Source organism: Paroedura picta, chromosome 12 (assembly GCF_049243985.1).
Source record: "Paroedura picta isolate Pp20150507F chromosome 12, Ppicta_v3.0, whole genome shotgun sequence".
NCBI lineage: Eukaryota > Metazoa > Chordata > Lepidosauria > Squamata > Gekkonidae > Paroedura > Paroedura picta.
The window spans coordinates 15200701-15217085 of NC_135380.1; the positions used below are offsets into that span (position 1 = coordinate 15200701).

Sequence of the window (16385 nt, forward strand, 5' to 3'; positions counted from 1 at the left end):
CCCTTGAGGTACCTTCCAACTCAATGATTCTATGAATTCCAGTGTTAACAGTAAAGGCCTTACCATTCAAAGAAAAATGTAAGTGATTAATTTGTTGTCAGAGATCTGGGTATCTGTAGTTGACAATTTTTAAATTGTCCTCCTTAACCATGCCTTTAACAGTGGCATGATGTATGCTTTTCATATTCTTTGATGTGATTTTAGTTTATTCAGATGGCTTTTCACTGTTTTTATCCGTATTTGATATCTGATGGTCTACAACCGTGATAATAAACTACTACTACTACTACTACTACTACTACTACTACTACTACTACTAGTACGCAGTGGCTTGATGTGTTAAAACCAGCAGGTGAAGGACAGTTGCTTCTTCACAGAGGTCTTGCTCCACTTCACGGTGATCAGATGCACCCTGAGAGTAGGTGAGTCAACATTCTGTTGCACTGTGCCCTCTGTGCCTCCTCACCCCCTATGGCAGGCTTAGTCAACCTGTGGTCCTCCAGATGTTCATGGACTACAATTCCCATGAGCCCCTGCCAGCAAACGCTGGTAGGGCCTCATGAAAATTGTAGTCCATGGACATCTAGAGGACCACAGGTTGACTACCCCTGCCCTATGGGATATGTCATTCCTTAGGAGAAGATGCGGGTATCTATAGCTACTGACATGGCCATGACCAGCGAGAGCTTTGTGGTATAGGGCAGGGCTTGGGTTCAGAACCCAGAGAGAGCACAGAGGTAGGAATGCACTTTGAATTGGGAACTCTCTCCATTTTTTCTCGATCTGTTCACTGGGGAAGGCCAGCCCTTTTCCCAGCAGCAAAAACAAACAAACAAATCACTGGGCACCATAAGCAAGTGGACCTTGCTTTGATTCGTTGCACAGCTGCAGTGTCACACCCTATTCCTGCTACGCTAACAAGATGCACTGATGAAACACACCAGCTTCCCTTGGGGAAAAAAATTGGACATAGGCACAGAAGTCATTACAATTTAGCCTTTTTGGGTTATGAAATAAGCCACATTTTAAAAATGCAATTATCTGCTTCCCTTTAAGCCTCGAAACAAATCAGCATGCATGGCCTGCTGCTGACCACTCTTACTGTTTCCTTTATTGGCCGACTTTGCTAAATACCACATCCCTGTAGGTTTTAGTAAATCCCTGTATTAAAGGTGCAAAGGTATTAGGGATTTCTATGGACATCAAATCCTCAACTCTCATCAACATCTTAAGTAATTTCCAAAAGAAATCCTCATGCGTAAAAAAAAAAAAAAAAAGCAGAGAAAGGTCTTTTGATTAAGAGCATGTAGACAAGGCCCATCTGATTGTTTCCCCATCTGTGTAACAGATGTGGGGCTTGTGCTAATACCCTTTCCTTGCCTGAACCTCTTGCACATCCTACAGCAAACGAACCCTCGTGGCCCTTGTTTTCCCCTCGGCTTTTATGTCGCTCTCATCCACTCATGCATCATAAACACCGAGCGTGAGAATGAAGCCTGCAGCTTTTTTGTATTGTGCAGCACGAGCGGCAGGATCCAGGTACAGAGGAACAAGCTGAAAGGTTACGACTGTATGCAGGCACACTTTGAAAGGAGGGCTTGCTGTGCAGTTTTCCTCCTACAGCTCCTGCCTGGCTTCCCCTAGCCTTGGCAACCTGTTTGACAGATGTACTAATCAGCTGATCAAACATGATTCAGTGCTTTTCCTCCCTGCTTCAGGTGGGATGTCTTGGAAAACACTCACTCACTTACACACACACACACACTCTTTTGAAAGCATACCATCCAAACAAAATCAGCTTTTCAAACTGCTCCGGGCTGGAAGGGAGTGACTAGTGACAGAGGTCTGCCAGTCAGTGCTCTCCATGGCCAACTTCTACCACAAATAGGAAAAACTTTTTTTTTTTTTTGACATTGGGGATCAACCTTAAAGAAAAGCCTTTAGACGGATGCAGAGCGGTGCTTTCCCGGCACACTCAAGTTATGTGCTTTAAACATCATCTTAAATAATGAAGACAAAACTATAGTCCGGTGTACTATACAGGGTAATGTACAAATTATTACAGAATCCTGCACAGTACTGGCACAGTGAGCGCGGATACTATGTTTACTCTTCCAAGGGTTCACAATCTAAAGATAGTCCTCTCTCCATCTGGAGCGGTGGTTCTATTCCTATTATCTCCCTCCCTCACCCTGCCTGTTGTTAACCTCTTCCATGTTTTCCAGTTTGGTTCTTGTATAACCCCCAAACAGGGAGGAAAAATAAGGACTCAGTGGTAGAACATATGATTTACGTGCAGAAGCTCCAGGTTCACAGGGTCTCAGGTAGAAGGTAGATGTTCAGCAATTTTTTTTTTGCCTGAAACACTGGGGAGTTGCAGCCAGTTAGAATAAGCTGTTCCCATCTAGATGTATCAGTGTCCTAACATGTATAAGGAAACTTCACATGTACACCCAGAGCCAGCTCCAGATCTTCAGGAGTCCCAGGCAAGGGGTCTGAAAAGGCTCCCTCCACCTTATTGGCCTACTTCCTACTCATTCAAACAACAGAGACGGTTTCTGCTCCACGTTCTTATCACTAGAGGCCATTCCTTCATTTCTGCAAGTCTCATTCCATCGGCAATTTATGGATGTCTCCTGCTGCTTCGTAGGAACTGTAACAACAAGGTAGAATTGTTCATTCTCTCAGATCATCCACCCAGAAATCAATGGGGAGCCATGCCTGGTAGTGGTGGGCTTCTGTGGTGAAACTCTGGCCTTCATTGTGAGGTAAACTCAGTGCCTGCCCCATATGTGCATCTATTCAATGTTGAAAACACAAAACCTTACAAATTGGTAACATTTCCAGTGTCTTCCACAGCAGGGCTAATGTAGCTTGTTTCCATTACAGACCTCTGTATCATCCCACCCACCAGTACCACCATTGCTCTACAGAATAATAGTATTCATGGAAATTAGTACTTCAACTAGAATCGAGGAACCCTGATTCAAATCCCCACTTGACCCCGAGGATATCTTGGGCCAGTCATTATTTCTTCCTTGGTCTAATTGGTTTCACAGAGTTAATATTGAATCACGCAAATAATTACTGAGATTTTAGAGGTCCAATGGGGAAATTCAAAAATATTCTGGCACTTTATCTCACCCTCAACCAGTTGCTCAAGGGATATGACCAACATCTATATTTATTTCTCTCGTTTACCAGGCGACTGTGACAGCTACTGTGACTGGTTTGTCAGGGCAAGAAGAAAGCCCACAGAGACAAATATTTCTGACATATACCATTCTCAAAGCCAACCAAGTGGCCCTCCCCGTAAATTACTTTTCATTCCATCATTTGCCTTTAACCCCCCCATGATTTCCAATCAGCCGGATATAAATCTTAAAAACAAGACTCCCTGCTCAGTAATTCCTGACATTTACTAGTACACCTGAAGGACTGCCAACTACCTTCAATAATTTATCCTGTAATTGTTGTCATATATGACATCCATTGCATTTTCTAGGACAGGCTGGGAAATACCTGCGTTGTGAAGGAATTAATTGACTTTCAGACCTTTTCTTGCGCTCATTATGATTTTATTTAATAACATCAAAGGAATTCATAGTTGCCTTGAAGGATATTTCACTACTAATATGATATGGCCTGGGAAGAAATGGATTTACTTTGATACGTCTTCTTTGACGCTAGTTGCCCCCCCACCCCTGCGCTCCACTTGTTACTGTTTCCCCCTCATGATCAAATGATGGTTTAGAATTGGATGAGAAAGAAACAGAGACACCCCAAAATGACTGGGGGCAGAGGTGAATGGAACACCCTTTGTCTGGGCCTTTGGATCTAGGGTTTTCACCTCCAGGTTGGGAGATGCCTCATGATTTGGGGGATGGAGTCTGGGGAAGGCAAGGTTTGGAGAGGGGAAGGACCATAGCAGGATGCAGCACCATAGAGTCTACCCTTCAAAGCAGCCATTTTCTCCAGGGGAACAGGTGAAGACCCGTCGGCTATGATAACGTAGAAGAAAAAAGTCTCAAGCTGGCAATGGCAAAGTGATTTAATGTTCAAAATATCACAATGTTCCAAACAATTTCAAAATGGATTCCCAGGTACAGTCCGCTTTCCCTTCCTTCATCAGTGAATTCTCAATATTGTAATAACCCAATCTTCTCTTATAATATTTGTTGGAAATAACTTAGTCTCTTATAATTTCTTGGGTATATAATTCGATTCCAAAGAGGTCTCATAAATTCAAATTTGTAGGGGTCTACAAATCATTATGTGTAATTCCTCTATAGCAGGGGTCTAACCCCTGGAAATCCCCACGTTTCTCTAAATAAGATTTCTACTGAAGGATGATAGTAGTTTTGTTACAACAGATATCCTTTTTCTTGCCTTCTCTTGGTGGCTTCCTAAGGCAAGCTTTTTGGAATAATACACTGTTTGGTTTTATAGGGCTGTATAAATTGTAAAAACCTACCACATCATAGTCCATAAAGTGGTACGATTTAGAATATAGCAGGTTGCTAATGGCATCTGCTTTAATAACCACTAATGCCATTTATTTCTGTATATTTTTAATTCAGTCAAAAAAAAAAAAGGCAAATCTTAACTTAGTTTAAAACATTCATTCCTTAGAGCTAAACATTTGTCCAATATCCCAGTTTCTTTAGGTGGGCCCTGTTGTTGTTGTTTTGTTGTTGTTGTTGCTTTAAATCTGAATCAGTTTATTTTCCTGTAATAACAAACAAACAAGCAAACAAACAAAATCTGCTGTTTCTCTGCTTTGGCTGTCAAAATCTAAATAACCACAATATATGCCCCAATATATATATATTTTTAATAACAACCACTCAATTTTTTTTAATTGTAGGCATACAAAGCATTAAAATATTGGTGTATTTAGTTAATATAGCAGAGTTTTGACCAGTCATAGAAGATAATCTGACACTGAAATTTGTCCTCTGTGGGGACTCCTTATGCTGCGGAGCATACAGCCCCGCAGCACTGTAGTGGTGGCAGCCTGGAATGGCGCCACTGGTTCGAAATTACCTAATGAGAGCGAGAATAAAGTTCAGAGGACAGCTCCTAGGTTAAGAAGAAGAGTTGGTTCTTATATGCTGCTTTTCTCTACCCGAAGAAGTCTCAAAGCGGCTTACAGTTGCCTTCCCTTTCATCTGTGAAGGGAAGGGGAAATTTGGGTCTGTGCCCGAACAGGCAAATTTCAGTGTGGAAATGGACAAAAAACTCGACCCTTTAAAAATGCAAAATTGGACGATATCCCTAAGTGAAGAAACAGTCTTAGAGTGATGTATCGCCACCCAATGTCCAAGCATGCTGAATCACTCCAATAAGAGGCCCTGTCATTAAATACAAGCAGAGTTTGAAAGGTAATTTCACATGAATGAAGGGAACAAACCCACTAACACAAAAACAGTGTTTGATAGTTGGTTCTTCTGTCATTTGCGTCAACGTTAACTTTTTTTTGTGGGAAGGGAGAGAGCTATGAATGGCCCTAATCTTTAAAACTGACATAACTAAATGGAAAGCTATAATAATTGTATAAGTCGAAGCCTTCCAGAGCCTTGCTTGGAACAAAACCATGTTGCCAAACACTAACAAATAAATACATTAAATAAATAATGTCAAAGATGTTTGATTTGGTTCAAAGGCTGCTCTAGTACTGTCAGCCAGACAATGGCTTTATTTCATTTGAGCTAATATTATGCATCCATTCATTTCATGGACAGACTATCAAAAACAGTGTCAGGGAACAGATGCCTTTCAATTATGTGTGTCTGCGAGCAACTGTGTACAACTTCAGGGACTGGGGCACACTCGAAGCAGAGGTGATCGAGCCTTAGAAAAAGCATAATGAACATTAGTGAATCAATGCTGTCATCATAATAGAACTGGAGAACATGCAATTAAATTGCGCTGCAGTTGTGCTCAGGGTAGAAAAAAAAAGAGTGTTGTTTGGGATATTCAATGGGCAAAGTTTCTGTCCTCTGTCAAACTCGTTGGGCCTTCCTGAAAACCAGAAAAAAATCAAAGGAAAAATATGGCAGAAAATGTGCCAGATTTGGCCAGTGAATTGCACTTGGGGAGGTCACTTTGTCACATAATTTATATAATCTCTCTGGTTTAAAAATGATATGTAATCTGGATTATGCTTTATGACAGTGGTTCTCAACCTGGGGATTGGGACCCCTTCGGAGGGGTCGACCGACCCTTTCACAGGGGTTGCGGCAGGGCAAGCAGGTTGAGTGGGGGGGTTGCCATCTACACAACAGCTTTGCGAGGTAGATTGAAATAGCGCATTCATCTGTCTGGAGCAGTGGAAAAGTGTGGTGGCACATCAGTATGGTGGCACAAGAGGCAGAACTGAACTGAGAAACCCTGGGGAAAAAAAACAAACATTTTATATACAATCATGAACAATGGATCTTCAACATGCGTCAGTAGAAGGGAACCGTGACAGCGAGAAACCCTTGTTAGGAATGAGAATGATTGTAACCATACCTTTGCTTTACTTGTTGCTCTGATGGGGCCTGGAGAACTCCTGGAATTACAGCTCATCTCAAGACTATAAAGATCAGCTTCTAACCAGAAATGGCTGCTTTGGAGGGTAGACAGGGCTGTCATCCAAAAGAAACATTGAGGTCTCCCACACAGGTTGTTGTGGAGATGAAACACTTGAGGCCTACTGCACAGGAGGCAAAAGAAACCCTGCACACAAGAAACCCTGCACAACAACCTTGCATAGTAGGCCTCAAAGGTTCAGAGAGTGAAGATGAGACGCATGGCTTGCCTTCAGCTGCAAGGTCGGTCACGGCAGCATTTTAAGTGAGAAGGGGCTTTTAAGTGAGAAGGGGCTTTTCTATGGCCTCCCTGTCAGCCGGCTGTTAGGCAGAAGGTGAAAGCTTTCCCCCTCATAAGTAAAGTGCACACGTGCCCACAGACTCTCCTGCCTTGCTCTCAGAAATACTTCCCTTGCCACAATCAGGGGCTGATACAGGCTCCCTTCACTGCAGGCCTGAAGGGAGGGTGCATGTGTGCAGAATCCTGAGCAAGAGCAGCAATTGGCCCTTTGGGGGGGGGATTCCACCAATCAGAGTCCTCGGAACCTTCAGCATTTTGTTAGGGCGTACGGTATTTTATGTATATAGAGGAAAGCCCGCAGTGGGCAATAGCAGGAGGAATGGGGGGAGGGAGGGGTATGGAGGTGTGCAGACGGCTTCCAGCCATTTCTTTCCCCCTTCCAAGGCAGCAGGGTGAGGGTGTGCCAGGCATGGGGCTGGCGGGCCCCAGGCCAGCTGTGGGCAGTTGGATGACAATGGAGAATCCCTGCCCGTCTTCTGCAGCAGTGGCAGCGGGTCCTCTTAGGTGCCTCTGCTGCTTCCTGTGCACCACCGGCAGAGCGGCATCCTCTGGGGGCCCCACACTACCGGCACCTACCATGGTCCACCAGCACTGACACGTCCTCTGGGCACTCTTTGCCATAGGGGCCTCATTGGCAGTGATGCCACCTCCCCCTCCTTGTCGCCACCGCTGCTGGCTCATGTTTGCTCCCACCGCCGCCTGGATCTAGCAGTGGGATGGCGGAGACGTGCTGTCTCTGGCATCCAGGTTCATTTGCAGCCAGGCTGCCGGAGAGGCGAGTGGGTAGCTAGGGAGGGTAGGGTGGTTCATGCAGGGGCCAGCCCAATCAGGGTATGGCCAGAATCCAGATACTCTCCAGACAGGGTCCACCCCCCCCCCCGGGAGTTTCTGAAATATTAAGAGGCACCATGGTAAGGATAAGTATTCTAAGCCGTTAACCTTTTATTAAGATTATTATAAAACAGTTTCACCGTGGCCTGCTTAGACTGTACCCTTTTATCCCCCCAAATGAAATGGAAAAAAAGTGAATGTTAAATAAATCATTTGAATTTCAATTCAGTTGAGACCTCGCTTTGCTGTACTTAGCATAATGGTGATGAATCCATCCTGGTAATGATGGGGGGAGGGGGAAATGCTTCCGAAAGAAAGAAATCCTTAGGACCATGGATAACTTAGAAGGCCTGATTTCCTATTCCATGATTATTACCTTTTCCCTGCCTATTTCACCCCTGTTTCCCCCCATGCACGATTGATCTGTACAAGTATAAGCACGGATGTACAACTCAGAAGTCGCTCAAGGCATGGATGGAAGTATGACGTTATGTTCTTGCATAAAATCTTTTTAATGCCTTTTGTTCCTTCTAATGCACAAATTTAATAAAGCCTACAGGGATGTGATATTTATTGTCGGTTGGCATGTCATAAATGGTTGAACTGCATCATTTTAACAATATATTAAGGAACGTGCGCGCACAATTTAAATCATGCAAAGATGTCTCCGCAGCTCCTTCTTAAAAATATGTGCAGGTGTTTACATTAAAACCAACTTCTGTGGCTTAAGAGGGTGCAGGCAACATTTCCCTAACATTGATTTAATAATGATCCAATTGGTCAAGTTACATTTGGTAGTGGCAGTAGCCTGGTAAAGTAGAGGACAGAGCAAATATAACAGTGAAATGAACACCTGGGGCAGGGTTGATATACCTTTTCCCCAGCTCTGCCTTACCAGGATGGTGCCATGGTAAGGGGCAGTGGACCGAAGGGAGGCAAGCTACATGAGGGATAAGTGTCCAGCACCTCTGTCTCACCTGTGCTCTATAGCAGCTGTCCCCAACCCCCGGTCCAGGGACCAGTATCGATCTGTAGATCAGTTGGTACCAGGCTGCGGCTCCTCCTCATCCTCCTCCCCGGCTGCTGCCTCGGGGTCTGCCCTGCCACTCTGCCGCCGGCTCACCTTTGGTGCTCCCTGGCGGCTGCCATGGCTGGGGCTCTCTTTGGTGTGGCACTGCGTAGTTGCTGCTGGTAGCGCCCCCCAGTGTGTGGCGGGAAGTCAGGGGCGCCGGTGGGAAAGCAAACTGAGCAGGGGCTCAGGTGGCGGCGGCGAAGTCCCTCGGCAAAAGACTACCACCCCCCAGGCCTCAGTAAAATTGTCAAGCGTTGACCGGCCTCCAGTGATAAAAACGTTGGGGACCACTGCTGTGTTAATCTATACCAGGCATTCTCAACCAGTGTTTCATGAAACCCAGGGCTTTTTTTTAAACGGACTTGGAAGTGTTTCCTGAATGAGTGGGAGTTTTTATCTCCATCCCCGTCCCCGTCCCCGTCCCTCCCTCCCTCCCTCCATCCATCCATCCATCCATCCATCCATCCATCCATCCATCCATCAATTTATTGAGTAATATGACCATATATGGTCATGTCGATCCCCTCCAAATTGGGCAGTGATGGGCATGGAGGGGGGGAAGGAGAGGAGTCCCAGTGTGCGTGTACACAGCTATGGTTCCCAATCGTATTCTGATCGATTTGGGGTTTCTCAAATGGGGTTTCTGAATGGTAAAAAAAGTTGTGAAAGGCTGACCTACACTTTAGATCTGAGCTGGCAGCTACAGCAGACCCCTTCCCACATTTATGAGTACACCGGTTGTTTGTAGGCCCCCTAACTCTAATGAAATAGTTGGGGTCACAGTGTAAAAAAACACAAACAAACCCTCAAATAAGGCTGCAAAAAATAATAAAAGTCAGGAAAGAAATATATGACTGCAGTATATAATGACCAAGATCCCGGTTTGGTGTAGTGTTGAAGAGTGTCAACCTCTAATTTGGAGAGACGGGTTTGATTCCCCTTTTCTCCTCCACATGCAGCCAGCTGGGTGACCTTGGGCCAGTCACTTCTCTCAGAAATCTTTCAGTCTCACCTGCCTAACAGGATGGGGAGAGGAAGGGAAGATGACTGCGTTGAGAGTCCTTTGGGTAGTGAAAAGCAGAATGTAAGAACAACTCTTCTTTTTCCTGAAACAACCAACAATGACAGTACTATATAAAAATATGCAGAAATGCAATAGACCAATCTATGCACTATGAAAGGAATGGCAAAAATGCACAGTCCTTTTACAGATAAACAGATGTAACATGCCTGTGCAAATAGATTCCAAGAGAAGTACACAATCTATAATCCAAGTATGCCGTGTGAATTCTGCATAATACATGTTTCAATAATACTTCTTCAGGCATATAATATGCAAACAGATATTTCCCTTTGAAGTTCCAGGGTCAACATGCCACTGTTGGGGATGCTCCCTACTTGAAATGTTGCAGTAAACAATCTGGCAAAGTGTCTTCTGATAATAAGCAAAGGGCAGAAAGAAATCAGACGGAGCCTACAAATTAATCAAAATACAGACTGCAGCATTTCTTAGAATCATAGAATCATAGAGTTGGAAGGGACCTCATGGATGATGTAGTCCAGCCCCCTGCACCATGCAGGATACTCACAACCTTATCACTCATCCACTGTTATCTGCCACCCCCTTGAACCTTCACAGAATCAGCCTCTCCATCAGATGGCTACCCAGCCTCTGTTTAAAAATTTCCAAAGATGGAGAACCCACCACCTCCTGAGGAAGCCTGCTCCACTGAGAAACCGCTCTCATGGTCAGGAACTTCTTCTGGATGTTTAGATGGAATTTATTTTGAATTAATTTCATCCCATTGGATCTGTTCCTGTTGCATTTATAACAGGGCTCTAGAAAAGGGGCTTCATTCTCCCTCCCACATCATTTTTCCAACCTGAAACAGGGTAGGAGAATGCTGTTTAGGACACCTCATGTACTCCCTTTGACTCTTGTGGGTCTCCCCAACAAACTCAATGGTACCAGCCATCACTACCATGACTGAAGAGGCCCTAAGAGGAAATTCGAACATTCGCTTTCATTTGTTTATGCTGAAGGTACTCTGAGAAAAGGCATTCGAGCAGAGAGATTGTGTTGTAAATGGCATACAATAGAGAGAAATGGTGTAGGGACCAAAATGATCTGGATGGATCAAGGGGGGAATTATTATTCTTCATTTTCAGGCCAAGCTTCTCTGTGTTCTTTGAATGAAACAGCACCCAGATGCTGATGGGTGAGCTGCTGAGCTTCCAGGCATTCTTCAGGTTGCAGAACTGCTGTAAAGCTGCCCCAAAGTATACTGTTGGAAGATTATCGCAAGATATGATATGTATGGCCGATATATTGTAATCAGGGCACAAACTATGCTGAGGCAATGACAGTTAAAATGTTTAGTGTCATTAGGTGCTGCTAAGCCTTGAATCATCCATTTTTCCGATTATCCAGCAGAGTTGCTGCCAAGAAGAATCTCGGGAACTCTAATTATTTATAACCCTCAGAGTCACTCTGCACATTCTTCTTCCGTTGTAGTTAACATCTCTTGTGTGCCAATTCCCTGCGGATCTTCCAGCATCATTGTCAGTTTATACTATTTTGCTGCTTTCCCCAGTCTGCTTTCCCCATAGTCTGTATTGTTTTGATTCCCTCTCCTCCTGTCAGTCATGGTCTATTTTCACTTCTTCCTTGTCCTGATTCCCCCAGAGGCTTCTGTATATTCCTGCTGTGGCATTGCCAGCAGAAGGACAGAAGCACCAGCACTGGGCCAGCCAAACAGCTTCCTTTTCTATTTAGCCACCTCTGTTTTTGCAAGTTGCAGTCTGACAATGGGTCCAGCAAGGCGTTTATGATTATAACTCCCGCCCCTCATCCGCTGAAGGACAAAATGCAACAGAAATCTTGGTAAGCAGAGCTGACCCATCCTTTAGACTCTCTTTCAATGTGAGTCCAGGGTTGGAGAGCTATGGAGCACGGAGAAAGCTGTTCTGACCAAGCAGTAATCTCAGGGCTCTTTCAGCTTCACCTACCTCACAGGGTGTCAGTTGTCGGGAGAGGGAAGGGAAGGCGACTGTAAGCCGTTTTGAGACTCCTTCGGGTAGAGAAAAGCGGCATATAAGAACCAGCTCCTCTTCTTTACCAATGAGTCACCCAGGATGGCTGCAGCTATTCTGAGTTGTGCGTTCCTTTACTAAATTGTTAAATGGAAAGGCCAGATATTGGTGACAGCTCTTCTTGGAATCACTAGTTGATTTTATTTTTGCCTTTATGGCAGCAACAGCATTCAACAAAATTCTAATTGCTGTAGCAAACAACAGGCTAGCACTATGACCTTTTGTGACCTTTCATTCCCATCTGCAAAAAAAGAATCCTTGAGGGTTCAGGAGAGGAGAGAAAAATGCCCTTTGAGCATGAAGCCATGTGTCTGGAATTTCCCCTATGCTTTCTGATGTACTGAACATCTCCAAGAAAGTACCTCCTGGCTCTCAGATTTTCTCCTGGGTTACCAAAACAGCAACACTCATTCAGTGGCTTAGGGAAACAGACCATCTTGAAGCAACTGTTTCATTTCAAGGTTTTTGGTTCAGCTGGGTTTGGGATTTGGTTTGGGAACACCCCAAACTGGACCGGAATTTTCCTCTTCATTGCCATCAATACGTGACACAGAATATTGGACTGGATTGGCCATTGGCCTGATCCAGCATGGTTTTTCTTATATCCTTCTTATGTCTTGGCAGTGAATTCCACATTTTAATCACTCTTTGTATAAAGTAGTATTTTCCATAGTCCCTCCTGGACCTACTGCCCATCAGCTTCATTGGATGTCCTCAAGCTCAAGTATTTTGGGAGGAGGAAAAGTTATCTTTGTCATCACTCCCCATCTCATGCCTAGTGTTATTAATCTCTGTCTTGCCACCCTCCTTTTGTCTTGTCTCTTCTAAACTGAAAAGTGCCGCACTCCTCAGCCTTTTATCATTGAGAAGGTGTTCCAGCTTATTAATTGTCTTGGGTCTGTGGGACAAATGGAATAAAAATGGCAACCTTGACTTGCTAGCTTGAGAATCTGCAGAGTAGTCTGCGTGGGACTACGGAGAAACAGTGGTATTATTTGGTATAAAGCAGCTTCATCTGTTCATAATTCCCTAAAGTGTATGCACTTTCCGAAGCATCTGGCTAGCCATGGGGGGAAACAGGATGCTGGATTAGATGAACCTTTGTTCTGATCCAGCAGGGCTCTTATGATCTTTATATGTTTTGGAAAGGGAAAGAAAGAACTGTTAAATGAGTCTGCAAGGGATGCAGACTGTAACTTTTGTCGTGCCACCCTAATCAGAGTTCACTCCTTTAAATCCACGGGCTTAGACTGGTGTGAAGATGACACTGTGTCTTCAAGTATGATTATGGCGTAAAAGAAAAACCTGTTGGAAACTTACTGCTTTATCTTCAGCAGTAATTAAATATCACCAGGTAAAAAGATTGTGCTGTTGAATATTGTGATACATTGACAAAACTCAAAACAACCTAGCCTTTGCCTTGGGATTTTCAGCGCCCTCTGAATCCTCGTGATTGTAACTACCATCACAATTGAAATATTTAATCTGAACTGAGAGTGACTGGAAACCCCCATCATGTGACATGTCTTTTCTTTTGTATTTTTTAGGAAATGAAAATACTGAAGCCCTTCCTGAGTCTATCCCATCTGCTCCTGGGACACTCCCCCATTTTATGCAAGAGCCGGATGACGCATACATAATCAAAAGCAATCCGATTGTGTTGCGCTGCAGAGCTGTGCCTGCCATGCAGATTTTTTTCAAGTGCAATGGGGAATGGGTCCACCAGAATGAGCACGTCTCGGAAGAGAGCATGGATGAAAGTACAGGTAAGGGAGAGTAATGCCTGTGTGTTCCCAAAAGGATTTCCATCCCCAAACATAACACTTTGGGTGGTTAGAGAATAGGAGGCCCAAAGTGAACCAGGGAAAAAAATATTTTACGTTGGGTGATGGGTGAAGCTACCAGGAACTGGGGAAAGCAGATTTCAATTTGGAATTAAAGGAATATGTGCAGTGGATAAGAGCATGTTGTTGATGTGGAGCTAGATTTGAGTCCCGTAGCACCTTAGAGGCCAACAAGATTTTGCAGTACAGCTTGGTGAGAGTCAAGCTCCATTTCTCCTTTGATGAAGAGAACTTTGACCCTGACCATCTCCTTGGTGTCTAAGGTGCTACGGGACTCTGATCTAGCTCTTGGACTGCTGACCAACCCAGTTACCCTCCTGAAACTAGCTCATCCAGGATTCTAATTCTTTTCAGATGTTCTGTGCAGGCAGAATGAGTGTTGGGCAGGGAGCAGTCTTGCAATGTCAAGCTCCAGGCGTGAGCTATCCATGTTTTTTGGAACACATGAGTAGGGATAGTAGGGGTACTTAACTAAATTGAATCTGCATGGAGAGTGATTAAGATGTGGAATTCTCTAGCAGAGGATGCAGTGATGGCCACATGAATAAATAGCTTTACAGCAGGATTAGATAGATTCACAGAATATTGGTGGTGTCTACGCATGGAGACTGAGGGGAACCTCCACGTTCAGAGGCACTAACAGTGCAATCCTGAAGAGAGTTACTCCAGTCTTAGGTGTTAATTTTAATGGATTTAGACTAGAATAACTCTCTATAGCAGGGGTAGTCAGCCAGTGGTCCTCCAGATGTTCATGGACTACAATTCCCATGAACATTTGCTGGCAGGGGCTCATGGAAATTGTAGTCCATGGGCATCTGGAAGACCACAGGTTGACTACCCCTGCTTTATAGGTTTACACAGTAAATCTCTGAAATCCAGGGGCAGGAAGCAACATCAGGGGTAGTTATAGGCCTCTATGCCATGTTATTGGCCCTTCAAAGGATCTGGTTGACCAGTTTGTGAGACAGGATGCTGGACTAGAATGTCCATTGACTTGATCCAGCAGTGTTCTTACCTCTTTGAGGAAGAGATGCTCCAAAGAAAGAGGAGGATTTGTTCCCTGATTGTGTTGATGGCCAAACCCAAGGTGCTCAATTGTGACAGGCCTGCTAGTCAGTCAGCTGGTCAGGAGCATACAGGTTTCTGCTACAGCAGGAAACAGAAGTAAATAAGAACGTTGTTGGTCATTGTGTCAGCAAAGCTGGATATTAGTTTAGGAGGCAAGCCGAACTGCATATCCAGTAGAGACCAGGTGAGGTCATGTTAGCTATTTACTTATTTAGAAAACAGATATGCTTTCACTCTGTAGATCTGTAGAAGGAATCTCAGGAACAGAAAAACACAATTAAATGATACACATTGACCGTTTATGCACTGAAGGTTTCATGCTGGGCTGCAGGCTAAAGTTTTAGTCATGGAAGGTCGCCCCACCTCTTCCTGCACCCACACGGGGAAGCATTTGGCCCGGTGCGCCTCATCTGTCCCCGATTTGTGCACCTGCATGGGAGCTGGGGCAGTGAAGTTCCCAGTGCATGAATGGTCATTATCAGTATTTAAAAAGCAAAACAAAACATTATCCCACAAGACCTGTTCCACCATCAGGAAAATCCTGTTGTTTGTCTCCAACTTCTGATTCCTTTTTTTGGATAGCTAAATTTGAGTATTCATCAAAAAAAAGATAAGGCAACTTTGGATGGTAAAATATTCTAAAGACACCATACCTTTGTTTGACGAGGATAAAATCTAACTGGAATCATTGGTAATTTGCAACCTTATTTGATTTTGAGCTGGCTGTTTAATCACTAGTTGAGCCCATCTACCCATCTTTTGTTTATTTCATTTGTCCCCTGTCTTTTATTCAAGAAACTCCTACCAAGTTCAGACAAGATTAATTTACAAAACCTCACGTGCCACCTTTTGCATCATTTTGGGGAGCTTTGCTGGAGAAAAGTCTCCGCAAGCCTCCTCCACAAAGTTACTCCCCCAACCCCAGTAACTTGTCCCATCAAGGACTTTGTCTCTCATGTCAACATTTGGCGGCTAATGAAGTCAAATTGGGAGGGTTCCCGTTTGCAATAACAGCAAATCTACAAAGCGAGGGATTGAGAGAATGTTGAGAAATGATCAACAGATTTTATCAGGCTCCCAGCCCATTCTATATCCTTTCTTCTTTGGAAACATCTTGATAAGTGTTGCAAACCAATTTAACGGTTGTGCTGCCTTGTAATTTCACAACTCTGTTTTGTTATAATGTCCCCCTCCACCTTAACTTCCCAGATTGCTAGGCAACTGTGTGTCTTAGAAATAATAAGGTGGATGGAACATCCGCTCATAGAACAAAAATTCCCATTGAATGGAGAGTGGTGACTGGGGGCGAGGAGATAGAAGATGCAATTAGAAATTGTCACATATTCTAAACGGGGTGTTGGAAGTAATCTATTTGAGTGTGACAGATTCTGAAAAAGATTCTTTGCCCAAGACGTTTCTCGGTTTTGCTCATAATGATGATGATTATTTTTACTTGCATTCGGGTTTGTGAAAAGAATTTAATATTAATATGTACAACCTTTAGCGGATAAACCACTTTTGCATCAACGCAGAAATAAAAGTCTTCCTCACCCTTTATAGGGTTAATGTAAGACCTTATCCCCAGATACTTAACTAGAATG

The 16385-nt window shown here is 44.0% G+C and overlaps 1 protein-coding gene across 3 annotated transcripts in view; it reads left to right on the plus strand.

The window, feature by feature from the left end:
- Window positions 1-16385, plus strand: part of UNC5D (unc-5 netrin receptor D) — a 365178-nt gene that overhangs the window by 155913 nt on the left and 192880 nt on the right. For all 3 annotated transcript variants that reach the window (XM_077307138.1, XM_077307140.1, XM_077307139.1), the window contains exon 2: window positions 13420-13638. In XM_077307138.1, the coding sequence (XP_077163253.1) occupies window positions 13420-13638 (219 nt within the window). The remainder of the gene's footprint in view (window positions 1-13419; window positions 13639-16385) is intronic.